This window comes from Nelumbo nucifera, chromosome 6 (assembly GCF_055504915.1).
Source record: "Nelumbo nucifera cultivar China Antique chromosome 6, China Antique-T2T, whole genome shotgun sequence".
Lineage (NCBI taxonomy): Eukaryota > Viridiplantae > Streptophyta > Magnoliopsida > Proteales > Nelumbonaceae > Nelumbo > Nelumbo nucifera.
Genome location: NC_142654.1, coordinates 12,993,721 through 13,016,655, shown reverse-complemented (window position 1 = coordinate 13,016,655; position 22,935 = coordinate 12,993,721). Strand labels below are relative to the sequence as shown.

The window sequence follows — 22,935 nt, the reverse complement described above, 5'->3', positions numbered from 1 at the left end:
AAATTCTCAAAAGCCATATACTAATACAAAGTAATGCTGCTAATTACATTTATAGTCCTTCAGAATTTTCACATCACCTGTTAGATGCTTTAAGTTTTATTAATTTCTTTTGGGACCTCTGAGGGTATGGGATCAACAAATGTGTAGTGCAAATAGTCAGATGGGTTTCTGTCAGGTGCCAACAATATAACCACAGATAATCATAATATCACACTTAGATAAGAAAATATCAAGTTATATGAATATTAGGCCATCAACATCCTATTCTCACGACATTAGTATATATTATCATACTAGTAGCACTACAATACCTAATTTTCTATATCATGCAATATTTACCTATACTTTATTACGGTGTTTATGGTCTGATTCGGTTCCTAATATGGTTGGGTCATTCTATTGGATTTAACCCGATTAGAAAGCCCAAATGACATATATATTTACATAAATAATAAATATAATTCAAATATTAAATTATAGATAATTATATTATATATGTTTAAACATATGAGTTATATATATATATATATATATATATATATATATATATATATATTATTAATTCGATGTCCAGTCTGGCCTGATTTTGAAATTCAAAAAAAAATCGGACTGAAACCAAAAATCAAAAATTTAAAATTTTCCAGATCAGAACAAACCACCAATTTTAATTTGGTTTGGTCTACTTTGATGGGGGGTTAGCCCATCCTCCGAACCCATAACACCCCAACCCAAGTGCAGGCAAGATTCAAACTTTTACTACAACCAGCTGAAGACCTTACCAATTAACCAGTTGGCACCTTGCTTATATCTGACTACATAAAAAAGAGGTGTTCTTCAATGTTTATGATTTTGCATTTTTTTGCTCCATCATGAAGCTATACAACAGGAGAAGCCCATCTCCCGAACCCATAACCCTCCATCCTCCTCGGTGCAAGGCAGGATTCGATCTCAAGTCTCCGCTACAACCAGTAGACACCTTGAAAAACAAAAACAACTATCACATCAGAAAAAAAATTAACAAATCATTTTTTGCTGATGTATCAATCATTTTTGTTTAAAAAAAAAAAACAAAATCATAGGTAGCAAGCATCCCTAATTCCGTTGATTTAGGTACATATAAATCTAAATATAAATGATCGCATATACTAAACTGAAAATTATTATAGAAAAAACATTTGTACAAATTATACTACAAAACTATAAATCTATAGGAATTAACACACTAGGAGGATATGAATGCACGTCTCCTCTAAATGCTTTTCCATGTGGGAACTGGCCATGTTCTTTTGACATTACTGATATTGTAAGATTGATCAGTGGATCATCATGTTTGTATAATTAAAGCACAGCCACAAGCCAGAGTGATGATGGGGTGGAGTTGTAACATGTTCAATCAAAATGTGGCTGAAATTCTAGCCCTGCTGAACCACGAGCCTGACAACTTGAACCATGCTTTGTCGAGTCCCTGGGCAAATATGTTCAAATCTGACTGTGACTTTGTCTGAAAATTTCTGGAACTGGGTCGTCAGAGTAATGATTCAAAGAGACAGATCAGGCTTGGTGAATTATATAGTAGGTGTTCTCCATGGTACCCTGATCATATGGCTCATCTAATTAAGGGGAATGGAGAAATAACAGCCACACTGCAGAGAAATCACAAATTTGGGAGATCCTTACTTGGTTTGGTATTGTTTGTTGAATATCAGACAGTTCTCTACTTTAGCCTCTAATTATATGGGACCTCAAATCTGGTTACATTGATTTATATTGGTCTGCTAGCTATGTACATAATAGGGGACTATTATTTTGTGGAATATTTTAAGTAATTAATTACCAAATAAGTGAAGGCTTTAATATTTTAAATTTTCACACAATAAGGTACTATTGTCTTAAAATTTACCTCATGAATAGAGGGTGACTCAAAAAGTTTTCCTTGTTAAAAATTGTCTACACCATTTACTAGAAAAATGAGATGGTGGTTTTAACCATTTGATCTTTGTATTATTGTCCAAGTTTTAATTGTTAAACTTCCCATAGCCCTCTTTTGTTCTCTACTATTCAAATTCATTGAAGTTTCTTTTTTTTTTCTTTTAGCAAGAAAAATTCATTGAAGATAATTTCATTAATTCATTGTCCTATATATGACCATCATCATCATCATCATCATCTCCAAGCCTTATCTCAATTATATGGGGTCAGCTTATTCATGGATCCTGTTTCACCATTCTATTTGGTTTAATGGTGATAGGATTGGAACCCATCTTTCTGTTACATTGGAAATCCTCAAGCAATCCAGATTAGAAGATTGTCCTCTTTAGCTACCCCATTTATGAAGTCCACCTGATTAGTCATATAATCAGCCATATGTTTACTGAAGCTTTTTCAGCCATTTGAAGTGTTCCTTGTTTTTTTTTTTAATTTGAAAAGGCCTATTATTTTGTACACGTGGCAGGGAATTTTATGCTGAAATTTCGTCCATAAATAAAGAGGCTAGATATGGAAACAAGTGGGGTACCTTTGGGGGGTCTATTGCAGCCACTAGACTTGTCCTCCCCCACATACTCCTCATAAGTGGTATTTTAGAAGTAAATGTATTCCTATGAATTGCTTTTAATATTCTCTAGTAATAAACAATTTTTGAGAATTTCTATGTATATTATTAGATAATATAGTTTGAATTATATACAATAATATGGGTATATAATATCATTATTAGATCTATATGTTTATATGCCAACAATACTTTGAAATATAAAATTAAAAAAAAAAATTGTTAGCTTCATTTAAAAAAAATGACATTATACAAAGGAATAAAAATGTTGGAAGAAAATATCCCATTTAATGATCACTCAATTTTTTTCAAGCCTAAATTATCACTCAAGTTCACCTGAGCTACTGTCAACATTAGTTATTTTTTCAGGTTTCATTTTGCACCAAAAAACTAAAGAGTTAATTAAACTAGTAAGATGTCATTTAACTAGGATTATTGGTAACTAAAAGGCCTATGTTTTTAAATGGAAACAGAATTTATTGATTGTGTAAAGGTTGCAGAAACAAAATATAACTAACTTTGAGTGAATAAAGTTTTGTTTGGAAAGCTTTCCAAAATTAAAATAAAAAAAGTGTTAAATTGACAAAATAATGATAAACTTGTCAAATTATATGAAAACCCCATTATGTGTGCATTGAAAAATTATTATACTGTATAATAATAATAATAATAATAATAATAATAATAATAATCAGAAATCTGGCACTACTGGACAGACAAAGACTGGTTTTGATGTCTGGGCCACCACTACCAATTATAAATATAATTAGACAATGAGGGCCCTACATAAATTGACATTGTTTTTGTATTTTATTTCTCAAAACTCAGGCTACCCTAAGATCGTTTCACATTGAATTCATATGAAGTTGTGAACCCAACTCATTGATGCTAATAGGAAAATGTCTTCTAGATGGGTAGTCCAGACCAGGTCCTTCTGCTACCACATACTCCATCTCCATCTAGATTGAAGTCCACATCAACCCTTCAGCCCTGTCCCTTAAGCTATGTTTAGTCTGATAAAAAAATAAGAGATAAATACAAAGTTTTCACTCAAGTTTTTGCTTCTCTCTTACTTTTTATCAAACCAAAGATAGCCTTGGTTTCTATTGAATTCCCTTAACTGGGGTGAAAAAATGAAATTCCTTTGGCCTTATACCAAGTTAATGTGATTAGTTTCATGTAGACTTATTCAGAGTTTTCACTAATTCACAAGTTTACTTTGAAGATGCATGATAAAGTTTTATTAATTTCTCTTGGGCCCCCTGATGGGTTTCTATCAGGTGTCAACACTATGACACCAGATAATCAAAATATCATACTTAGAAAAAAAAAATCTATCAAATTAGATGGTTACCAACATCTTACAATCATATGTACTCGCAACAATTAACTATCACATAATCAGCATTCCATTATCATACAAGTAGCATTACAATACCCAATTTTCTGTATCATGCAAACTTCTGTATTGTATATTTACCTATGCTTTATTGTATGATCAAATTCCGAATTGGAAGAATTATTCAAAAAACTGCTACATCTGTAAATCATATTTGTTTTACTTTTTATTGATGTGGCAGTTGTTTTTGTTTTTTTTTTTTAAAGTATTTACATTGGCCAAACACCTCTTTAGTGTTTGTCTTTTTATTTTGAACAAAAAATTGTGAATACATTGTCCAAACACCCCTTTAGTGTTTGTCTTTTTATTTAATTTGAACAAAAAACTGTGAAGGGTTTAGAAGTGGATCAACCTCAAAGGAGGAAGAGAGAGAAAGAGAGGTTCCTTTTGAAGTGATAATATGATATCATATTGGTGAACAATCCCCTATACACATATACATATATTTCACATGGCAAATTGGTTTGAGGCCCAAAATTAGCCCACACGTTCTTCTTCCTATCCTCTCTTTTTTTTGGCAAAATATCCCCAGTCCTCTATTAATGGCTCAATATGATATCATATTGGTGAACAATCCCCTATACACATATACATATATTTCACATGGCAAATTGGTTTGAGGCCCAAAATTAGCCCACACGTTCTTCTTCCTATCCTCTCTTTTTTTTTGGCTAAATATCCCCAGTCCTCTATTAATGGCTCAAATTTGATCCCAAGGATAAATCCTTGAACCCCTCCATTCTGGTAAATTTGACATTAAAACTTTGAAACTCCAATGGCCAATATTACTTGCACAAAATATATACTAATAAAATGTCACACATAATGTACCTACATTGCTAATATGGACTAGAAGATTGAATACATGACCAATTGAAAGAGTCCCCAATTTCTTAGATGGCTTGGATTTATCACATCACCCCTACACGTGGCAGAAATATTACAGCCAAGTCATGCATAAATGGAAGCTCCCTAATTGACCCATCCATCATCATCATCTAAGCCTTATTTTAAATCAAGGTTTTAAAAATTGACCCTGAAACGGAACCGTTCTGGCCACCGATTTTTGGGTCAGTGGTTCGACCGTTTGGGTCAAATGGTTCGAATGGTTTGAATATCTTACCCATTAGACTAGAATATTAGGGTAAGATGCATCTTATATAAGAGAAAATAAGGGTTATTTTGAATGAGAGAGATTTGAGAAAACTGTCGACTGAACTGAAATAGTTTAGAAGAAGAAGAAGAGGACTTGTAGGTTGTAGGCTTGCAACGGTGACAACGATGACGAATTACAGTGACAACAATGACGGTGATGGTAGCAAATCTAAGATTTCTCAGTCTCAGATCTCACTCTCTCTCACCGCCTCGCGCAGATCTATCTCACACATCCCAGAGCTCTCTCACCTTCTCGTGTAAGAAAGATAGATCTGCGCAAATATGAGATTTCTTAGTCTAAGATCTAAGAATTCTCAATCTTTAAAACTTTATAGAAAACCGTTCTCCGGGTCGAACGGTTTAACAGTCAAACTGTCCGGATCAACGATGGTTTGAAAACATTGTTTCAAATATATGGAGTTGGCTACATGAATCATGTTTTTCTGTTGCGTTTTAGTTAATGCCATATCCTAATTCACCCGATCATAATTTAATGAGTGTAAGATAATGGATTTATAAAAGGCCATAGACCCGTTTAATCCAACTTGAACCCAAATCAAACCAGCCCAGTTCAACTTAGAAAAACCGTATTCTTGAAATTGTTCTAAAACACACACTAATAACCCATAATGTGAAAACATTATAAATAGGGCCCTATGCTCACATGGGACCCTAATAGACTGAGGACCCTCTTTGCATGAATTGGGAAAGAAACCCTAAATCTCTAATAAACTTCTCTCTCTCTCTCTCTGATCGAAAATTCAGAACTAACAAACTATAATGGCCTAATCCCTCACCGGAGGATGGATACATATTAGGGCTACAACTTGGGCCGGGTTGATGATCAAGTTAGGGTTAGGGTTGAAATTCTTGAACCCGACCCCCTATAGTAGTAGACTAATAGTCTACTAGTCTACAACTCTACTACATGTCATATATATATATATACATACACATATACATATAATATACACTGATTTGTTTAGATGCATGATAATTGTATAGCTCTCCTACATACTATCATGCCTTTCTTTAAGTTATCCAGAGGTACTTGACTACTTGTCTTTTCCTTTTGTCTTGTAATTTTTATGTGTTATCTATCAAATAGATTCAAATTATTTGCTTGATCCTATGAGTTGTTGTTAGTGATTTTATTTCCATAATTTTATGTTTCATTATTGTTGATTTCATGAATTTATATTTTTGAGAAATTTTTTTATCATAAGTCATAACTCATGATAAATAAATACTTATTTTCTACTAGATTTTAAGGGATGAGAAAGTTGAGTTGGGCCCAACCCAATCCGAAGTTGACATCGGGTTGGGTTAGGGTTGAAAGAATTAGTTAGGGTTAGGGTTAGAATTGGGTAGGTTGAGTTGAAGGTCGGGTTGGGTTAGGGTTAGGGTTAGGGTTGGGGATTTAAGACATAGGGTTGGGATAGGGTTGGCCTCAACCCGACTTAACCCGGCCCGACTTGCAGCCCTAATACATATAAGCAGCCCTTCGGGGTCTAGCCAATCTCTTTTTTTTTTTTTCTTCCTTTCACCCCTTGTGTCAGTTCATAGTTGCAATTCCTCATACCTTCAAATAATCAAGTAGCCGACCCCATATGGGCCTGGGCCGTGAATGATGGACTTTGTAACTTGGGAAAGTACGAATAAAGTAGGCAATTTTTTTTTCTCCTATTTGGTTGGTTCTCTTTCGGTTCTCCCATAGCCCAAGTGCAACTCTTCAAATCCTGCAGCTCGAAAGCTGTTTTCCCTCCTGTTGTTTTCTTCCCTCGCTCTTCATGCTTGGGGACTCTTTCGCCTTAGCGCACGTTATCCAGACCTATGCACAAAATAGACAGCTAAGCAGAGGGAAACAGCTTCACGCTCGGCTAATTCGTGCCGGTAATCAATTATGCATCTTCGTCAGCAATCACCTCCTAAACATGTATGCGAAGTGCGGAGAACTTGGCTATGCTCTCAACCTGTTCGATACGATGCCTCAAAGAAACCTGGTTTCTTGGACTGCTTTGATTTCTGGTTTTTCCCAGAATGGGAGATTTCTGGAAGCACTGAGAACCTTTGTTCTAATGCGAGGTGCAGGAGAGAAGCCGACCCAGTTTGCATTTTCGAGTGTAATTCAGTCTTCTGCCTCGTTGGGGTTGATCGAATTTGGAAAACAATTGCATTCTCTTAGTGTAAAATCGGGGTTTTGTAATGAATTATATGTGGGTAGTAATCTTGCTGATATGTATTCTAAGTGTGGGGTTCTGGCCGATGCTTGCCGAGTTTTTGATGAAATGCCATGTAAAGATGAGGTTTCATGGACGGCGATGATTGATGGGTATACCAAGAATGGAAATTTTGAGGAAGCTTTGTTATCTTTCAAGAAGATGAGTGGCGAAGGGGTTACCATTGACCAACATGTCTTTTGTAGCACCTTAGGTTCTTGTGGGGCTCTCAAGGCTTCCAAGATTGGGATGTCTCTTCATTCATCTATAGTGAAATTAGGATTTGAATCAGAGATTTTTGTGGGGAATGCACTTACTGATATGTACTCCAAAGCAGGGGATATGGAAAGTGCTTTATCTGTGTTTGGGCTTGACTCAGAACATATGAATGTGGTGTCATGTACTTCTCTGATTGATGGATATGTAGAGACAAATCAAACTGACAAGGCTTTGAGTATTTTTATTGAGTTGAAGAAGCAGGGAATTGAGCCTAATGAGTTCACTTTCTCTAGTTTGATTAAGGCATGTTCTAGCCAAGCCGCACTTGATCAAGGGACTCGGCTTCATGCCCAAGTGATAAAAACCCATTTTGAGAAAGACCCGTTTGTCTCTTCTGTCCTTGTAGATATGTATGGAAAATGTGGACTGCTCGATTATTCAGTTCAGGTGTTTGATGAGATCACACACCCCACTGAGATTGCTTGGAATTCATTGTTGGGAGTGTTTGCTCAGCATGGTTTAGGCCAGGAGGCTATTAGAATTTTTGGTTCAATGGTTTACAGAGGAATTAAACCAAATGAAATCACATTCATTAGTCTTTTGACAGGTTGTAGCCATGCTGGGTTGGTAGACGAAGGTCTTTATTACTTCCATTCCATGGACAAAACTTATGGTATAAAACCTAGGCAAGAACACTATTCCTGTGTTATTGATTTGCTTGGTCGTGCTGGAAGGCTCAAAGAAGCTGAGGATTTTATAAATAGCATGCCATTTGAGCCAAATGCATTTGGATGGTGTTCTTTCCTTGGGGCTTGCAGGACACATGGGGATAGGGAGAGGGGGGAGCTTGCTGCAGAGAAACTGATGAAGCTTGAGCCCGAGAACAGTGGCACTCATGTCTTGCTTTCGAACATCTATGCTGCAGCAGGGCAATGGGAAGATGTCAGGAGTGTGAGAAAAATGATGAGGGGTGGCAAGGTGAAGAAGTTGCCTGGTTATAGTTGGGTTGATATTGGTAATAAAACTCATGTGTTTGGAGCAGAGGACTGGTCTCATCCTCAGATGAAAGAAATTTATGAGAAGCTTGTGAATCTTCTCAATCAAATCCAAGAAGCTGGATATGTTCCTGATACAAGCTCTATTCCATTTGATATGGAAGAGCATATGAAAGAGAGGCTTCTCCATCATCACAGTGAGAGAATAGCTGTTGCGTTTGCATTAATAAGCATGCCTGCAGGGAAGCCTATCATTGTAAAGAAAAACATTAGGATCTGTGCAGATTGCCATTCTGCCATCAAGTTTATTTCTAAAGTTGTTGGAAGAAAGATTATTGTCAGGGATAATACTAGATTCCACCATTTTATAGATGGATCTTGTTCCTGCGGAGATTACTGGTAGGAGCTTGAAGACTGGTGAAGTTGCTGGCTCATTGGATTTGGTGGTATAGACCTGTTCTTTTTTTAATGGATGGACCTAGGGTCTATGCTATCTAATGGCTTCTATAAGTACGGATTTTGTTGTCTAACCCAACATGTAACTGACAATCAGAGGCTGCATGAATGGATTATCTAATGACTTCCATAAATACGGGTTTTTGTTGTATAACCCAACATGTAACTGATAATCAGAGGCTGCATGAATGGGTTATCTTTTGGGATCTCCAAAAGTACAATTCTGGTGGCAGCTTGTTGAGTGTATAGGAGCATGCAGTATTGGATTACACATGGCCTGATAACAAGCTAAAGTATTACAGTAGGGATTAAAATTTATTATCAGTATCAATTGAACCTCCTAATGGAGTAGAATGCCCTTAATGTGATTAAATTTCTGGTAATAGTGGATTAAACCACCAAGTGCTAGATTGTTTTCATCAGGTGGAGAGTTCTTATCTAGTGTAAGTCAAATTGTTTCTCCCCATTTCCTTTTTTTTTTTCGGTTTCTATTTTCTTCCAATAAGCTTGGTGCTCATTGATTTTACCTTGTCCAATATAGTTTATATAGTTTACTTTATCCACTCCCATCTGGTATCCCTTTTCTCCAGATACTTTGTCAAACTTAGATTCTTTTATTCCTTCATCATACATCTAATTTGACATCTCAGAAAACCAGTGTTTAGAAAATCGGACCGGACTGGCCAGTCGAACTGTGACCCAGGGCCTTGACCGGTTCGGTCACACCCCAATAACCGGACATGCTCAAAACCCGCTGAAAACCGGCAGACTGGATGGTTTAACCGGAAAACCGATGAACCAGTCCCAGTTTCATGAAACTGTCAGGTCCATACATAAGTGAAATTTTAAAATGTTGTTAACAAAGATTTAAACCAAACCTCTTTTTTTCACAGATTACCACTAATTCACCTCTTTACTTATGCTAATTAATGGCTATTTATTATACATATTGCATTATTATGCACGTATTTTAAAGAAAATGCAAGTTAAAAGGCTTGAACCCTAGCCATTTGTTTTAAAAATTAAAAAGTTTATCATCCAACCATCATATTTAAGTACATTAAAAGTTGTAAAATATATTATATGTGATCCGTAATATGTATATGTATATGCCACGTCATCATGGTCCGACCCCAGTTGAACCTATGACCCGTGAACCTCTCCCTTCTCTGGTTCTATACCGGCCCAGTTCTCTAAACATTGCAGAAAACTATAGAACCTGATTACCTCCCTATTCCAGAAATTAGTCACAGATCTATCTGGTGTCCGTGTATGTATTGATCTTTCATACTGCACAATAAAGAAATTCTTTACTATTGGAAATGTTTCAGAACACTTTTTGCTTTCATTTTGAACTTTGAGAACTATCAAATAATCACAAAAAAAATAAAAAATGAAAGATCTATCATCTTAACTGTATTGTTCTATTATTTGTGGAATTAACTTTAAATTTGAGCACCTATAGAACTATGTGGCATGTATATATCTTATAATTGACTCATTGATCTCTAGAAAAATGTTTCTATTCATGCCACAAAACATGATGGCATCTATTAAAAAGAAGAAAGTTGAAGCTCGCAATAAAGAGCAATCTATCACTTTATTTTTGTGTGGCTTGTTATTAATTTTCACTTCACAAGAGTCAAGACCTGGATGTGAGGAAAAGATTCTTGCAGCCTGATAATAGTGTGGACTCCACCTTGATACCTTCAATGTGATTGGAATTACATACAAGCATAGGGCCAATTGTTTTATCAGTAAAATCCAGGACCCAAAACATCATTGTGGTAGCTATTGCCATTTGTCATCCATTATCAGAACCAGTTCCAAGTTTATGCATAACCACCATAACAAAAGGTCAAAGAAAAGTTTACGCAAAGACACCATTTTTTTATTTATCAATAACTGCATCATTTGCAGCGTTGGGGTTTCCTTTCTTGGGCCGAAGAACCAACCATAGCTTCATGTCTTAAATTTTTTTTCAATATTCTGATCATTCTTTTAGTATAATTTATGAATGGCATGGAATATACAGATCGGATCCGAGTCGAATCTAAATCCAATGGATAAAATTCAATTAAAATATGAATATTAAGGATCGAATTCGGATCCATGGATACCCAATTCCAATCTGTTGCAGCCAGAGACTAGACAGGTCCGTTAAGACTCATGATTTTCTGAACATTGGATGCTGGCAAATTATGGCTTCATCAGACTACAATTACCGGCCGTGTTTCAGGACCAAAATATGTATCTACAGGCATTATGGCAATCAGGTATGAATTGACGAGAACTGAATCAAAAGTTCAAAACTAATCGATGTCAGACTTGACAACACCTCATGGATGCAACAATTCAACTGTGGAAATAGAAAACTAATCGTTTCTACCAGATCCAACAAATGGGTTGCAACAAAATATTGATCACTTGAATATAGAAATAGAATGCCACGTTGATGACACTTCAGCAACCCATGAAAACATAAAGAGATTGACAATTACCAAAAAGTGATGCCATCAAAAAACAATAAAGGCTGAGCTCTAGATTGAGATTTACTGATTAAATATTGAGGAACTGCACAAGATTTTTCTTGTATCCAACTTAAAGCCAACCCAACACGGCATTTTTTTTTATTACCGACTGATGAAAGGGACAAATTTTAAACAATACACTGTAGATCTCGCTGTTAGTGATGGGGGGGGGGGGGGCAGGAAACAGGATATATGGTACAATTCTTTCAAGCCCTAGGATAACGTGAGCGCCCCTTCTTTTTTAGGAATTCAGGGATCTCCACTGACTCACCTTCAGTAAAGGAGGAAGGCCGTCGACCAACATCTCCATATCCTAGCTGACTTCCCTGCATTTCATCAAGATCCAAAACAGCTCAGAACTATTGCATGTGTGTGCGCACGCACGCGCGTGTGTGTGTGAGAGAGAGAGAGAGAAAGAGACCTGAAGAGGCCTCCCTTCGTTTTCATCTTGGCGTTTGAACCCAGTAGCTATCAGAGTTATGCTGACCTGAATGAAAAGCATGCCAAGTATCTCAAGGTCATATTTACATCCAACACAGAAAGACATTCTCCAATTTTTATTCTGTAACACAAATTTCAAGCTTGAAATGGAAACCAAATTTTACATAATGTCAACTAATGTAAAAACTGTTTCTCAACTCATTAAAAGGCATTGCATGTAAATAATAAATAAATAATGGACAACAATAACCATCAATGTGTAGTAACATCATTACATCAACAGGATTATATTCATATTATTTGGTTATCTTAGGCGTATTTGCCATTTTGGTATTTTTCCTGTTTTCTTCATTGTTGCCACGGACTACAATGAATTTCTGTCACAAAATGTAAAAACATATTTTGCCATCAAGACTCTGATTTCAAATTGTGGAAATTTAGGTAATATTCCTTGGTTTCAAAAGTCAGAAAAACTTTCAAAAACCAGAAATAAGTTGCCAACTCATTGGGGCCAGTATTCTATCTATTTTCAAAAAAAAAAAAAAAGAAACAATTTTGAGAGAAAACTTTCATGGACCCACTGCTGAAAATGAAGGGGGAAAAAGACAAAGAACAATGGGTTTTCACTGTTTTCAGCCTGTGAAAATCAATGTTCAAAGAACCAGACCAGGTAATAGAACCCAAAAAAGGAGAGGTTCATCCATGGTCAAACTGGAGATCGAACTGTGGTGACATAACATAATATATATATATATATATATTGTGGGTCACATAAATACTATATATAATATATATTTTACAAACATTATTACATTTGAATGTGGTGGATACTGGATAGATGGCTAGTTCATAGATTTTCAAAACAAATGACCAGGGTTCAAGCCTCTCAACTCACATTTTGTTTAAAAATACATATGTAGTAAAGAAATGCATACATTGAAGAGGCATAAATGAACACAAAAAAGGAGATGGATTAATGCTAACAAGACAATACGCATAAATAAGAGGTCTTGCGTTCAAGTCTTGTCATTACCATTTTGGAGTTTCTATCCATGTGGTGACCTGGATGGCTTTATAAAATTGGGACCTGTTCACTGGTCCAATTAAACTGGCTCGTCAGCCGGTTCTTTTCATGAATAATGGATTTTAGGGAATGACCGAACCGGTCCGGACCTGCGTGAACAACTATGGTTTACTTAACCTTAAATTAACAATTAACATTAATTATGCATTTATTATTTTACTCTGAATTACTTTCCTTCCATTCTATTATTTAGTTTCAAATTTTCCTGTGCATAACTATTAAATTATATTATACAATATATTTTTATATTATATCATATCATAGTATAATATTGCATTTACTATAATATATTTGAATATTATAATATGCCATAACTATTAAATTATATTATACAATATATTTTTATATTATATCATATCATAGTATAATATTGCATTTACTATAATATATTTGAATATTATAATATTTCCGCATGAATCATTTCTTGTGGAAATGCAGAGCAATTTTTGGGCAAGCTGCATTTGGGCAAGAAATAGACCTTATTCCTTCCCAATCTTAGACAGAAATGGACTAGAGGGTCCTGGCAAACACCACTTTAGCCATGTCTTGCCCTTGATCAGCAAGAAATGGCCAAAAATGGGCTTCTGGCAGTGAACCAAACAACACCTACTTATCCTTCATAAATGCACAAATATAAATAGTACAATACAGGCCAGATTCATGGTTGAATGATTGGTCATCCAATGGACCTGGATCTCCAATCCTCAATCTAGAGGATATTATATATCAGATTATTACTACCATCAAACCATGTTGACTAAGGTGACAAGAATCTTCCAACTGGACCATCAAGTAGGTGCCAAAACCCTTTGCATGTACATAACCTTGATTTTACACCTAAAGATCCTAGCTAACATCTAATCATATTATCATCATACTATTTCACCCCACAAAACCATGATTGCATTAGATGAGAAATCAAGACTACAAGAAGAAAAGGGAGTTCCAGGCAACGGTTGCCATCAACGACTTACTTGACCACTGAGTGACTGGTCTATCACTGCTCCAAATATTAGGTTTGCAGTTGGATCCACAAGGTCATATATAACCTCAGCAGCAGCATTTACCTGAATAAAATCCAAAACAGAATAGAAATGGTAATGAGATGTACAGCTTTAGACTGCTTTTTTGCATCTTTCTACATCCGTATATATCAATATTTTTTTTAATATTTTTTATTACTCACATAAAAAATTAGAATCAGCATGGTCGTCCCAGTTTTGCAAGTAGTATATCATGTCAAAAGTTGACCAAAGTTGTCCAACTTAGAGAAAGACACAACCTTGCAAATTAGAACAGTAAATGGAAAAAAATGGAGTTCAAATTTGGGGAAAAAAAGAAAAGAAAATGAGATTCAGGCCCTAAAAGATCATCATCATCTTTGTCCCAACTATATGGGATTGGCTACATGAATCCTGTTTCACCGTTTCTTTGTGTTCAATGCCATATCCATTATTAAACTATTGGCCCTTAAATCGTTTCTTTACTTCAACCCATGCCCCTTTTGGTCTGCCCCTAGATCTTCTAGCCCCTTCAACTTGTAACTGCTTATGGATGCTGTAGATCTGCACACAACAAAACTATCTTAGTCTATATTTTCCCTTATTTTAACACCCTATTTGAGCTACTCCTAGGTTCCTTCAAATGAGTTCAAAGAATTTTATTCCATTGCTCTTCTATGGCCACTGATTCAATTAGGAGTTCAAATAAGACAATGCAAGACAGGCACAGGCATCACGGGTTTATATAAAGGAAAGGGAAGCATGAAATAGATCATGTAAGACATGATTGAGTGACCTTTCCTTCATAAATAAAATAATGATAGGAAAAACACAACAGATGAATCAACAAGTACAAAAATTGTTTGTGTACCTCACATGTACAAGGATAAATCTTTGGCTGAGATCCAAGCTCTACATGGTGGACTTCTGACAATGGAGAGATCTGGTATTCAGTCTTAACCACAAATTCTATCAGCAGCAATTTGGCAAACATGGAAACCCAGTACACCCCCCAAGGTCACCTGGTTGCACTACTGGCATTCCATCAAGCAGATGCCAGAGGAATTCAGTTCGGACATATTAAAAGTTACCAGTAGTGCAACCAGGTGGTAGTAGATACATTGACAAACTAATGGAACAGATCTTCAATAACAAGTTTTATTATCCTTGGATGAAAATTTCCAGTGTGAAATCATAGCTCATGCAAGGATGGACGAAAGTGAGCTTCAAACTGCAAAGTATCAGAGTGATCGTGATCTCTCATCAATAATTTTCATTTTCCCTTTGCTAGTAATTGTGGAGATAAGGTTTATGCTCCCTTCCACAGGCTTTGTACATTTTCTCTTTCTTGATGTAAGTAGGGCTCAGGGTTACAGTACATGCCCCCCACCACCTAAATTAGTTTACTATACTTTAGTATGATTTTTTAGGTCACCCCACTTCAGATAAATTTACAGAGAGAGCCTATAGGAACATCTACCGAATAAACATGTTGGAACCACCAAGAGAGGGATAATAAGCAACAAACTGAAATATATATATATATATATCAAAACCACAAGGATTGTTTCCAGCCATGAGTGGGGTGGGCCATCATTTGCCAGGTCTTTGAGTGCTCATCATACCACATGGTTGGTGCACTAGGCTGATCAAGACTCGTCTTTTCGGATCTGGCACCTGTGCCCAGCCCGGTCTGCCAGCTCTTAGTGGCTCTACATCCGGTCGTGTGTGGTATGTTCATGATTCGTACAAATGGAACACAACACATACTATAACCTTCCTTTATTGATTGGGCTGGGCCATTCCATCAAATCTTTGAGAAGGGGCCCAATCTCGTATTTGATGGTCAGCATGGCAATAGGCTTCGCTTCTACAATTGGCTTCCCGGTCATTGCAAACATTGAGTGAGAACGGTAAGGAGCGCACAAACAATGACATTGGGCAGCGAAGCAAGAAAACTACAGGTGTGATAGCGCCCAACCTATACACCAAGGTGGTATAGCTTTCTTCGCATGCTCTTGGGCGCACTTCGGCGCCGCTCTGATGACTTGGAGACTCTTGACAGTATGGCCGGCAAGAAATAAGAAGAAGAGAGGAGAAGAGAAGAGGAGAAGAAGAGAAGAGAGGAGGGAAGAAAGAAGGGTTTTGCAATGTAACAGTGCTGGCGGCGCCAGCCTTTATTTTAATATATATATATAGGGCGGCAGAAATAACAAGGGAAAAGACCCTTGTGCCCCTGAGTACAATAACAGACATAACAGAAAGAAAAAACGAAATAAAAAACACTTTAATTAGCCAAACAGGCCCTAACATCAGCAACTAAATTATTTTAACATTATTTTAACACTCCCCCTCAAGTTGGAGCATAGATGTCAATCATGCCCAACTTGTCACACAAATCTTTGTGCCGCACAAGATGGAGACCTTTGGTGAAGATATCTGCAAGTTATTCTTCTGAGCTGACATATGGTGTTCACACCTCCACTTTCAAGTTTCTCTCTAATAAAATGCTTGTCCACTTCAATGTGTTTCGTCCTATCATGCAAAACTGGATTAGCAGCAATATTGATGGCAGCTTTATTGTCACAGTAGAGTGACATAGGATTGCTTACTGCGAAACCCAGTTCACCTATCAGATTTCTTATCCACATGATTTCCGCAACCCCATGAGCCATCGCTCTATACTCTGCTTCAGCACTGGATCTAGCCACCACACTTTGTTTTTTTGCTTCTCCATGTGACAAGGTTTCCTCCTACAAAGGCACAATACCCACTGGTAGACTTTCGATCATTGACTGCTCCTGCCCAATCTGCATCAGTATATACTTCCACTTTAAGTGACTGTGTTTCTGGAACAACTAACCAGCTCCAGGAAACTTCTTGAGATATCTCAAGATCCTCTCTACAGCCTCAAAGTGAGTTGTCCTAGGGCTGTGCATGAATTGACTAAGGACACCCACTGCATAGGCAATATCAGGCCTGGTCATAGACAAATACAAAAGTCTCCCCACGAGTCTCTGGAACATCTTTACATCTTTCAAAAGCTCTCCCTGACTGTCTCCCAGATGGTGATTAGGTTCAATAGGTGAATCAAATGGTTTTACCCCCAACTTGTCTGTATCTTCTAGTAGATCTAGTACATACTTCCGTTGGGAAATAAAGATGCCCTTGTGAGAGCGGGCAACTTCAATTCCAAGAAAGTATTGTAAGGGGCCTAGATCCTTCACCTCAAATTTAGTGGTTAAGAATTTTTTCAGTCTCTGGATTTCAGCCTCACAATCTCCTGTGATCACTATGTCATCCACATACACAATAAGAGCTACAATTTTACCTTCACCTCTTTTCACAAACAGAGTATGATCTGACTGGCATTGTTTGAACCCTATCTGTTGAACTGCTAAATGGAACTTACTAAACCAAGCCCAAGGTGATTGTTTCAACCCATATAGGGATTTTTTTAACCTGCACACCTTTTGTTCACTGCCTTTGGCACAAAACCCTAGGGGTTGGGTCATGTACACTTCCTCTTCCAAATCACCATTCAAGAAGGCATTTTTTATGTCCAATTGGTGAAGATCCCAATCAAGATTTGCTGCCAAGGAAAGAAGAATCCTGATAGAGTTCATCTTGGCTACTGGAGCAAAAGTCTCTGCATAGTCCACTCCATATACCTGTGTGAAGCCTCTTGCTACCAATCTAGCCTTGTACCTTTCAACAATTCCATCAGCCTTGTGTTTCACTGTGAACACCCACTTGCACCCCACTAGTTCCTTCCCTTCAGGAAGGTCTACCAACTCCCAAGTGCCATTTTTGTGTAAGGCATCAATTTCTTCCTACATTGCATCTGTCCATTCAGGTTTTGACAAAGCTTCTGCCACAGTCTTAGGAACGGGGACACTATCCACAGAAGAGAAAGGCACGGTACGAAGGCGAAACATGCTCATAGGACACAAAATTAGAGATAGGATGATTAGTGGTACAAGACCTAACACCCTTTCTCTTAGCAATAGGAATATTAAGATCATTGGTGACAGGTGAATCAACATTTAAAGGAGCAGATATATCAATGGGCGCAAGTATACCTGGCTGATGAGACGGATCTGCCTCGGGTGAATCCGATGATGTTGGTTGCATAGTGTCAGGCTCCACGACTCTTGAACTCTGCTGGCTCTTAGGGCGACGATGAAAAACCCGGAATAGAGGAGGATTGGGTAAAGGAGGTAGTTGAATTTGAGTCATCGCTTGTTTCTCCTCAACCCTACTCTCCCCCTGAGGAGAAACCGAGAAAAAAGGTTGATTCTCAAAGAATGAGACATCAATGGAAACATAGTACTTGCGAGCAATGGGATCATAGCAACAATACCCCTTTTGAGATAAAGGGTAACCAAGAAAAACACAAGGAATAGCCCGAGGATCAAGCTTACCACGAGTAGGGGACAAGTTATGGACAAAACAACGACACCCAAAAACACGCATCGAAATGGTGGACAACGGAGCTGTAGGGAACAAGAGCTGATGTGGGGCCTTATACTCTAATAGCCGAGAGGGCATGCGATTGATGATATATGTCGGACACAAGACTGCATCCATCCAGAACTGTTTTGGCACATTCATATGAATCAACAAGCCACGAGCAACTTCAAGAAGGTGACGGTTCTTCCGTTCAGCCACACCATTTTGTTGGGGTGTCCTGGCACAAGAGCTTCGCTGGAGTGACCCACTCGAAGCAAAAAACTTCGTGAGATCACTATGGAAATATTCCTTTGCATTATCCGACTGGAAGATATGGATTTCCGTTTGGAACTGAGTAAACACCATGCGTTGAAAATCTTTCACAATTTGTGGCACTTCATCTCGAGATCGCATAGGGTAAACCCAAGTGTATCTAGAATAATCATCAATCAAAGTAACAAAGTACTTATAGCCAGCCGCAGTAGGTAGAGTAACAGGGCCCCAAACATCAGAATAAACAATATGGAATGAAAATTCAGATCTTTTATTTCGTAAAGGTAAAGAACTTCTACAATGCTTATTCAACTGACAAGTTTGACACTGTAACTGACTCACTAACAAGGACTCAAACAACTTTGGGAACATAACTTTTAACGACTCAAAAGAAATATGACCTAAACGACTATACCATAAATAGGCTTGACTCTCACTTGACGAACTCGTGGACTCTGTCGCCACTAGACCAACATTATTCTCCAACACGTAGAGACCATCCACCATGCTTCCTCTACCAATCGTCTTCCCCGAGGTCAAATCCTGAAACACACATGAAGACGTAAAAAAAGTGACTGAGCAGTTCAAGGAGTGAGTCAGACTACTAATAGACAACAAATTAATAGCTAATTTCGGAACGTGCAGTACATTAGGAAGAGTAAGGCCAAGTGGGAGAGGTATGGTGCCTCGGCCAGCTATGGTAGAAAAAGAACCATCAGCCAGTCTTACCTTATCTCTCCTAGAGAGAAGGTTATATGTCTGAAACAAATTAGACTTACCGGTCATGTGATTTGAGGCTCCGGAGTCGATAATCCAAGGAGAATCAGTAGTATGACATGGCACATGGAAGGCTGTGGCATTACCCGATGTAGACGCAAACGAGGTAGGAGTAGGCCCAGAATCCATCTGGCGGAGAGTCCTACCATACAATTCCAAATGTTCACGGAAGGAGTTGATAATATCTTCCTTAGGGTCAGAACTAGGATGTCTCTCCTGAGTTACTGAAGGACTAGTCTCTGTTGACGCCATATTAGCTGAGTTATACCTTTTTTTATTCTGTTGGCCTGGTTTCTTGCCCTAATCAGGTGCTGACTTCTTACCCAAATCCTGTGCCCATTTAGGTTTTCCATGGAGATCCCAACATGTATCTTTCGTGTGTCGCGTCTTTTAGCATTGAGTGCACCAAAGCTTGCTCTTATCATCTGATTTTTTCTGAGTGTCACCCTTTTTAAAACCACCTCCGACATTTGTATCTGAATTTCCCCGGACAGCTAGGGCAACTGACTCCCCTTCTACACCATTCATCACACTTCTTCTGCTTTTTTCTGACTGCACCAAGGCATACACCTCCTGAACTGATGGCAAGTCTTTACTACCCAAGATCTGCACCCTGATGGACTCATATGACGGATTCAGCCCTAGGAGGAAGGCAAACACTCGTTGCTGGGATACAAGTGACTTATAGGCCTTTGCATCTTCATCACACTTCCAATTAACATTCTGATAGTGATCAAGTTCTTTCCATATTGATGTCAAATCAGAATAGTACATCGAGAGGCTCCTCTCCCCCTGTTTGCAAGTAGAGGATTCAGCTTGTAGTTGATATATCTTGTCATAGTGTCTCTGCTCTGAATAGGTGGACTTCGCTTGTTCCCATATCTCACAAGCAGTTTCAGCCCACATAAAAATCTTCCTTACTTGTGGCAGCATTGAAACTAAGAGCCAAGACATCACCATACTGTTCTCTTGGTTCCACCTATCATGCTCAGCACTTCCATACTTCGGTTCCTTCACTCTCCCATTGATGTATCCTATTTTCCCCCTAGCAGTGATGTAGAGTTTTATTCCCCTAGACCACTCAAGGTAATTCAGACCACCAAAGGGAATAACAGCCATGGGAAAGCTCATATCCATTCCCCCACTCACTCCATTGTGGCTCCCTGAAATCTCTGAAGTAGTAGAATTCTCAGTCAACATGGTCAAACAGTAAATCAGTCCCAAACACCGGACTTAGGACCCCTCCTTACTCCACAAAACAATGCTCCACTCAGTTCACACCCACACACTTGGGTTTAACAACCAGGTTGAGCACAAACAGTACCAAATTCTGGACAAAATAGAGGTACTATTCGGCAGATTTTAGACCTGTATAGTTTTAACAGTCCCAACCTACCAGAATTCCAAAATGTCTAACAGCCACTAATCAGCAAGAGAGATCCTTCTTACTTATAGTCAAATCAAACCATTGAGAAGACGGGTCATCCTTGACCTACAGTTGTCTTAACACATGAACAGGATCACACGATCCAAAAAACCAGGGGGTACACAGATTCGACAGCATTCAGCCGCCCAGACTCATAGGGTTTCCACTCAGCACATGACCAAGGAGGGTAAAGAAGAGAAAAACAGGGAGAATTGTACCAGTTGTAGCTGTTTTTTCAGTCCCGAATCAGATTTCTGTTCCACCCAGGTTCTGCTAGTCTGTTCAATCTGTTCTCTCAGTAAGGTTGTTCGATCTGCTCTCTTTAATCAGTATTCCCACTCTGATACCATCTTGATAGTATGGCTGGCCAGAAATAAGAGGAAGAGAGGAGAAGAGAAGAGGAGAAGAAGAGAAGAGAAGAGAGGAGGGAAGAAAGAAGGGTTTTGCAATGTAACAATGCTGGCGGCGCCAGCCTTTATTTTAATATATATAGGGCGGCATAAATAACAAGGGAAAAGACCCTTGTGCCCCTGAGTACAATAACAGACATAACAAAAATAAAAAACGAAATAAAAAAACACTTTAATTAGCCAAACAGGCCCTAACATCAGCAACTAAATTATTTTAACATTATTTTAACAGAGACAAAGCAACAACACAAAAGTGAAGAAAAAATAGTGGATCCATTACAAGGGTTTGGTTCGGCAGATTTAATGCACTCAAGTGGGTTGGTTTCAGATAGTGTTAGAGTGATCATACTCTCTGTTAAGAGGGAAGGGAATCAAGTGGTCATTCTTATAGTTTATGTGGATGACATTGACATTATAGGGAATTGGGAGTCAGAGATACAGAAGTTAAAGAGGTTCTTGAGAGCTCAGTTTGATATCAAAGATCTAGGCTTTTACAAGTACTTTGGAATTGAAGTTGCGAGATCAGACAAAGGCATCTTTATTTCTCAGAGGAAGTACACCCTAGATCTTCTACAGGACACTAGTAAGCTTGGAGTCAAGCCTGTAGATACTCCAACTGATAGTAATCATAAGCTTGGTGAAGAAGGTGGTGAACCTCTCTCTGATGTAAGGAAGTTTAAGGCTTATTGAAAGATTGTTGTACTTATCCATGACAAGACCTGACATTGATTAAGTTGTTAGGGTGTAGAGCCGGTATATGCATGCCTCTAGGACTACTTATCTTGTTGTTGCAGAGCATGTTCTGAAGTACTTAAAAAGGTTTACTAATAAAGGTATCCTCTTTTCCAAACATGGCCACTTGAAGGTATTAGTCTTCACTCTTCACTGATGCAGATTGGGCTGGCTCAATTGATGATAGGAGATCTACTATAGGTAACTACACCTTTGTTGGAGGAAATTTGATAACATGGAGAAGCAAGAAACAAGTGGTGGTTGCCAAATCCGGTGCAAAAGCAGAATATAGGGCCATGGCACATAGAGTTGCAGAAATCTTGTGGTTAAAAAATATGTTAAAGGAGTTGGGAGTTGAAGTTAACAGCCCAATGTCATTGTATTGTGACAACAAGGCAGCAATCAATAATGCCCACAATTGATTGCAAGTTGCACACAGCCCAAGTCAGTTATGAGTGTGGCTTGGACCCCTCCACCTGGTGGATTCGTGAAACTAAACTTTGATGGGTGTAGCAGGGGAAATCCGGGACAATCGGGGATTGGGGGTGTTTTTAGGGATGAAAATGGGGTCATTTCTGCCATGTTCTCAAGCCCAATTGGAGTGGGTGACTCCCTTAGAGCTGAGATCTTTGCAGTTATGGAAGGAGTCCAGAAAGCTAAGGAGTTGAACATCAGGAAACTCTTAATTGAAGGGGATTCAGAGGTGGTGATAGGGTGGCTGATTAAAGATCACAATGACTTATGGAAGTACAATAATGAGAAAAGGAAATTCAAGTGGCTGGTGCGGGAGATGGAAGTTAAGATACGTTGGGTT

At 38.1% G+C, this 22,935-nt stretch overlaps 1 protein-coding gene and 1 pseudogene across 2 annotated transcripts in view; one reads left to right on the top strand and one right to left on the bottom strand.

Annotated features, from left to right (window-relative positions):
• Positions 1 to 6,686: 6,686 nt before the first annotated feature.
• Positions 6,687 to 9,557, top strand: LOC104588606 (pentatricopeptide repeat-containing protein At4g33170 pseudogene; annotated as a pseudogene). The gene has a single exon (XR_016077260.1). The product of XR_016077260.1 is annotated as a pentatricopeptide repeat-containing protein At4g33170 pseudogene (transcript).
• A 1,959-nt stretch (positions 9,558 to 11,516) lies between these two features.
• The window catches only part of FTSZ2-1 (Tubulin/FtsZ family protein), a 29,024-nt gene continuing 17,605 nt past the window's right edge, over positions 11,517 to 22,935 (bottom strand). The window contains exons 6-8 of the mRNA XM_010246602.3: positions 14,025 to 14,117; positions 11,947 to 12,012; positions 11,517 to 11,851 (exon numbers count right to left, since the gene is read on the bottom strand). Of these exons, the coding sequence (XP_010244904.1) occupies positions 11,732 to 11,851; positions 11,947 to 12,012; positions 14,025 to 14,117 (279 nt within the window). The 3' untranslated portion in view covers positions 11,517 to 11,731. The remainder of the gene's footprint in view (positions 11,852 to 11,946; positions 12,013 to 14,024; positions 14,118 to 22,935) is intronic.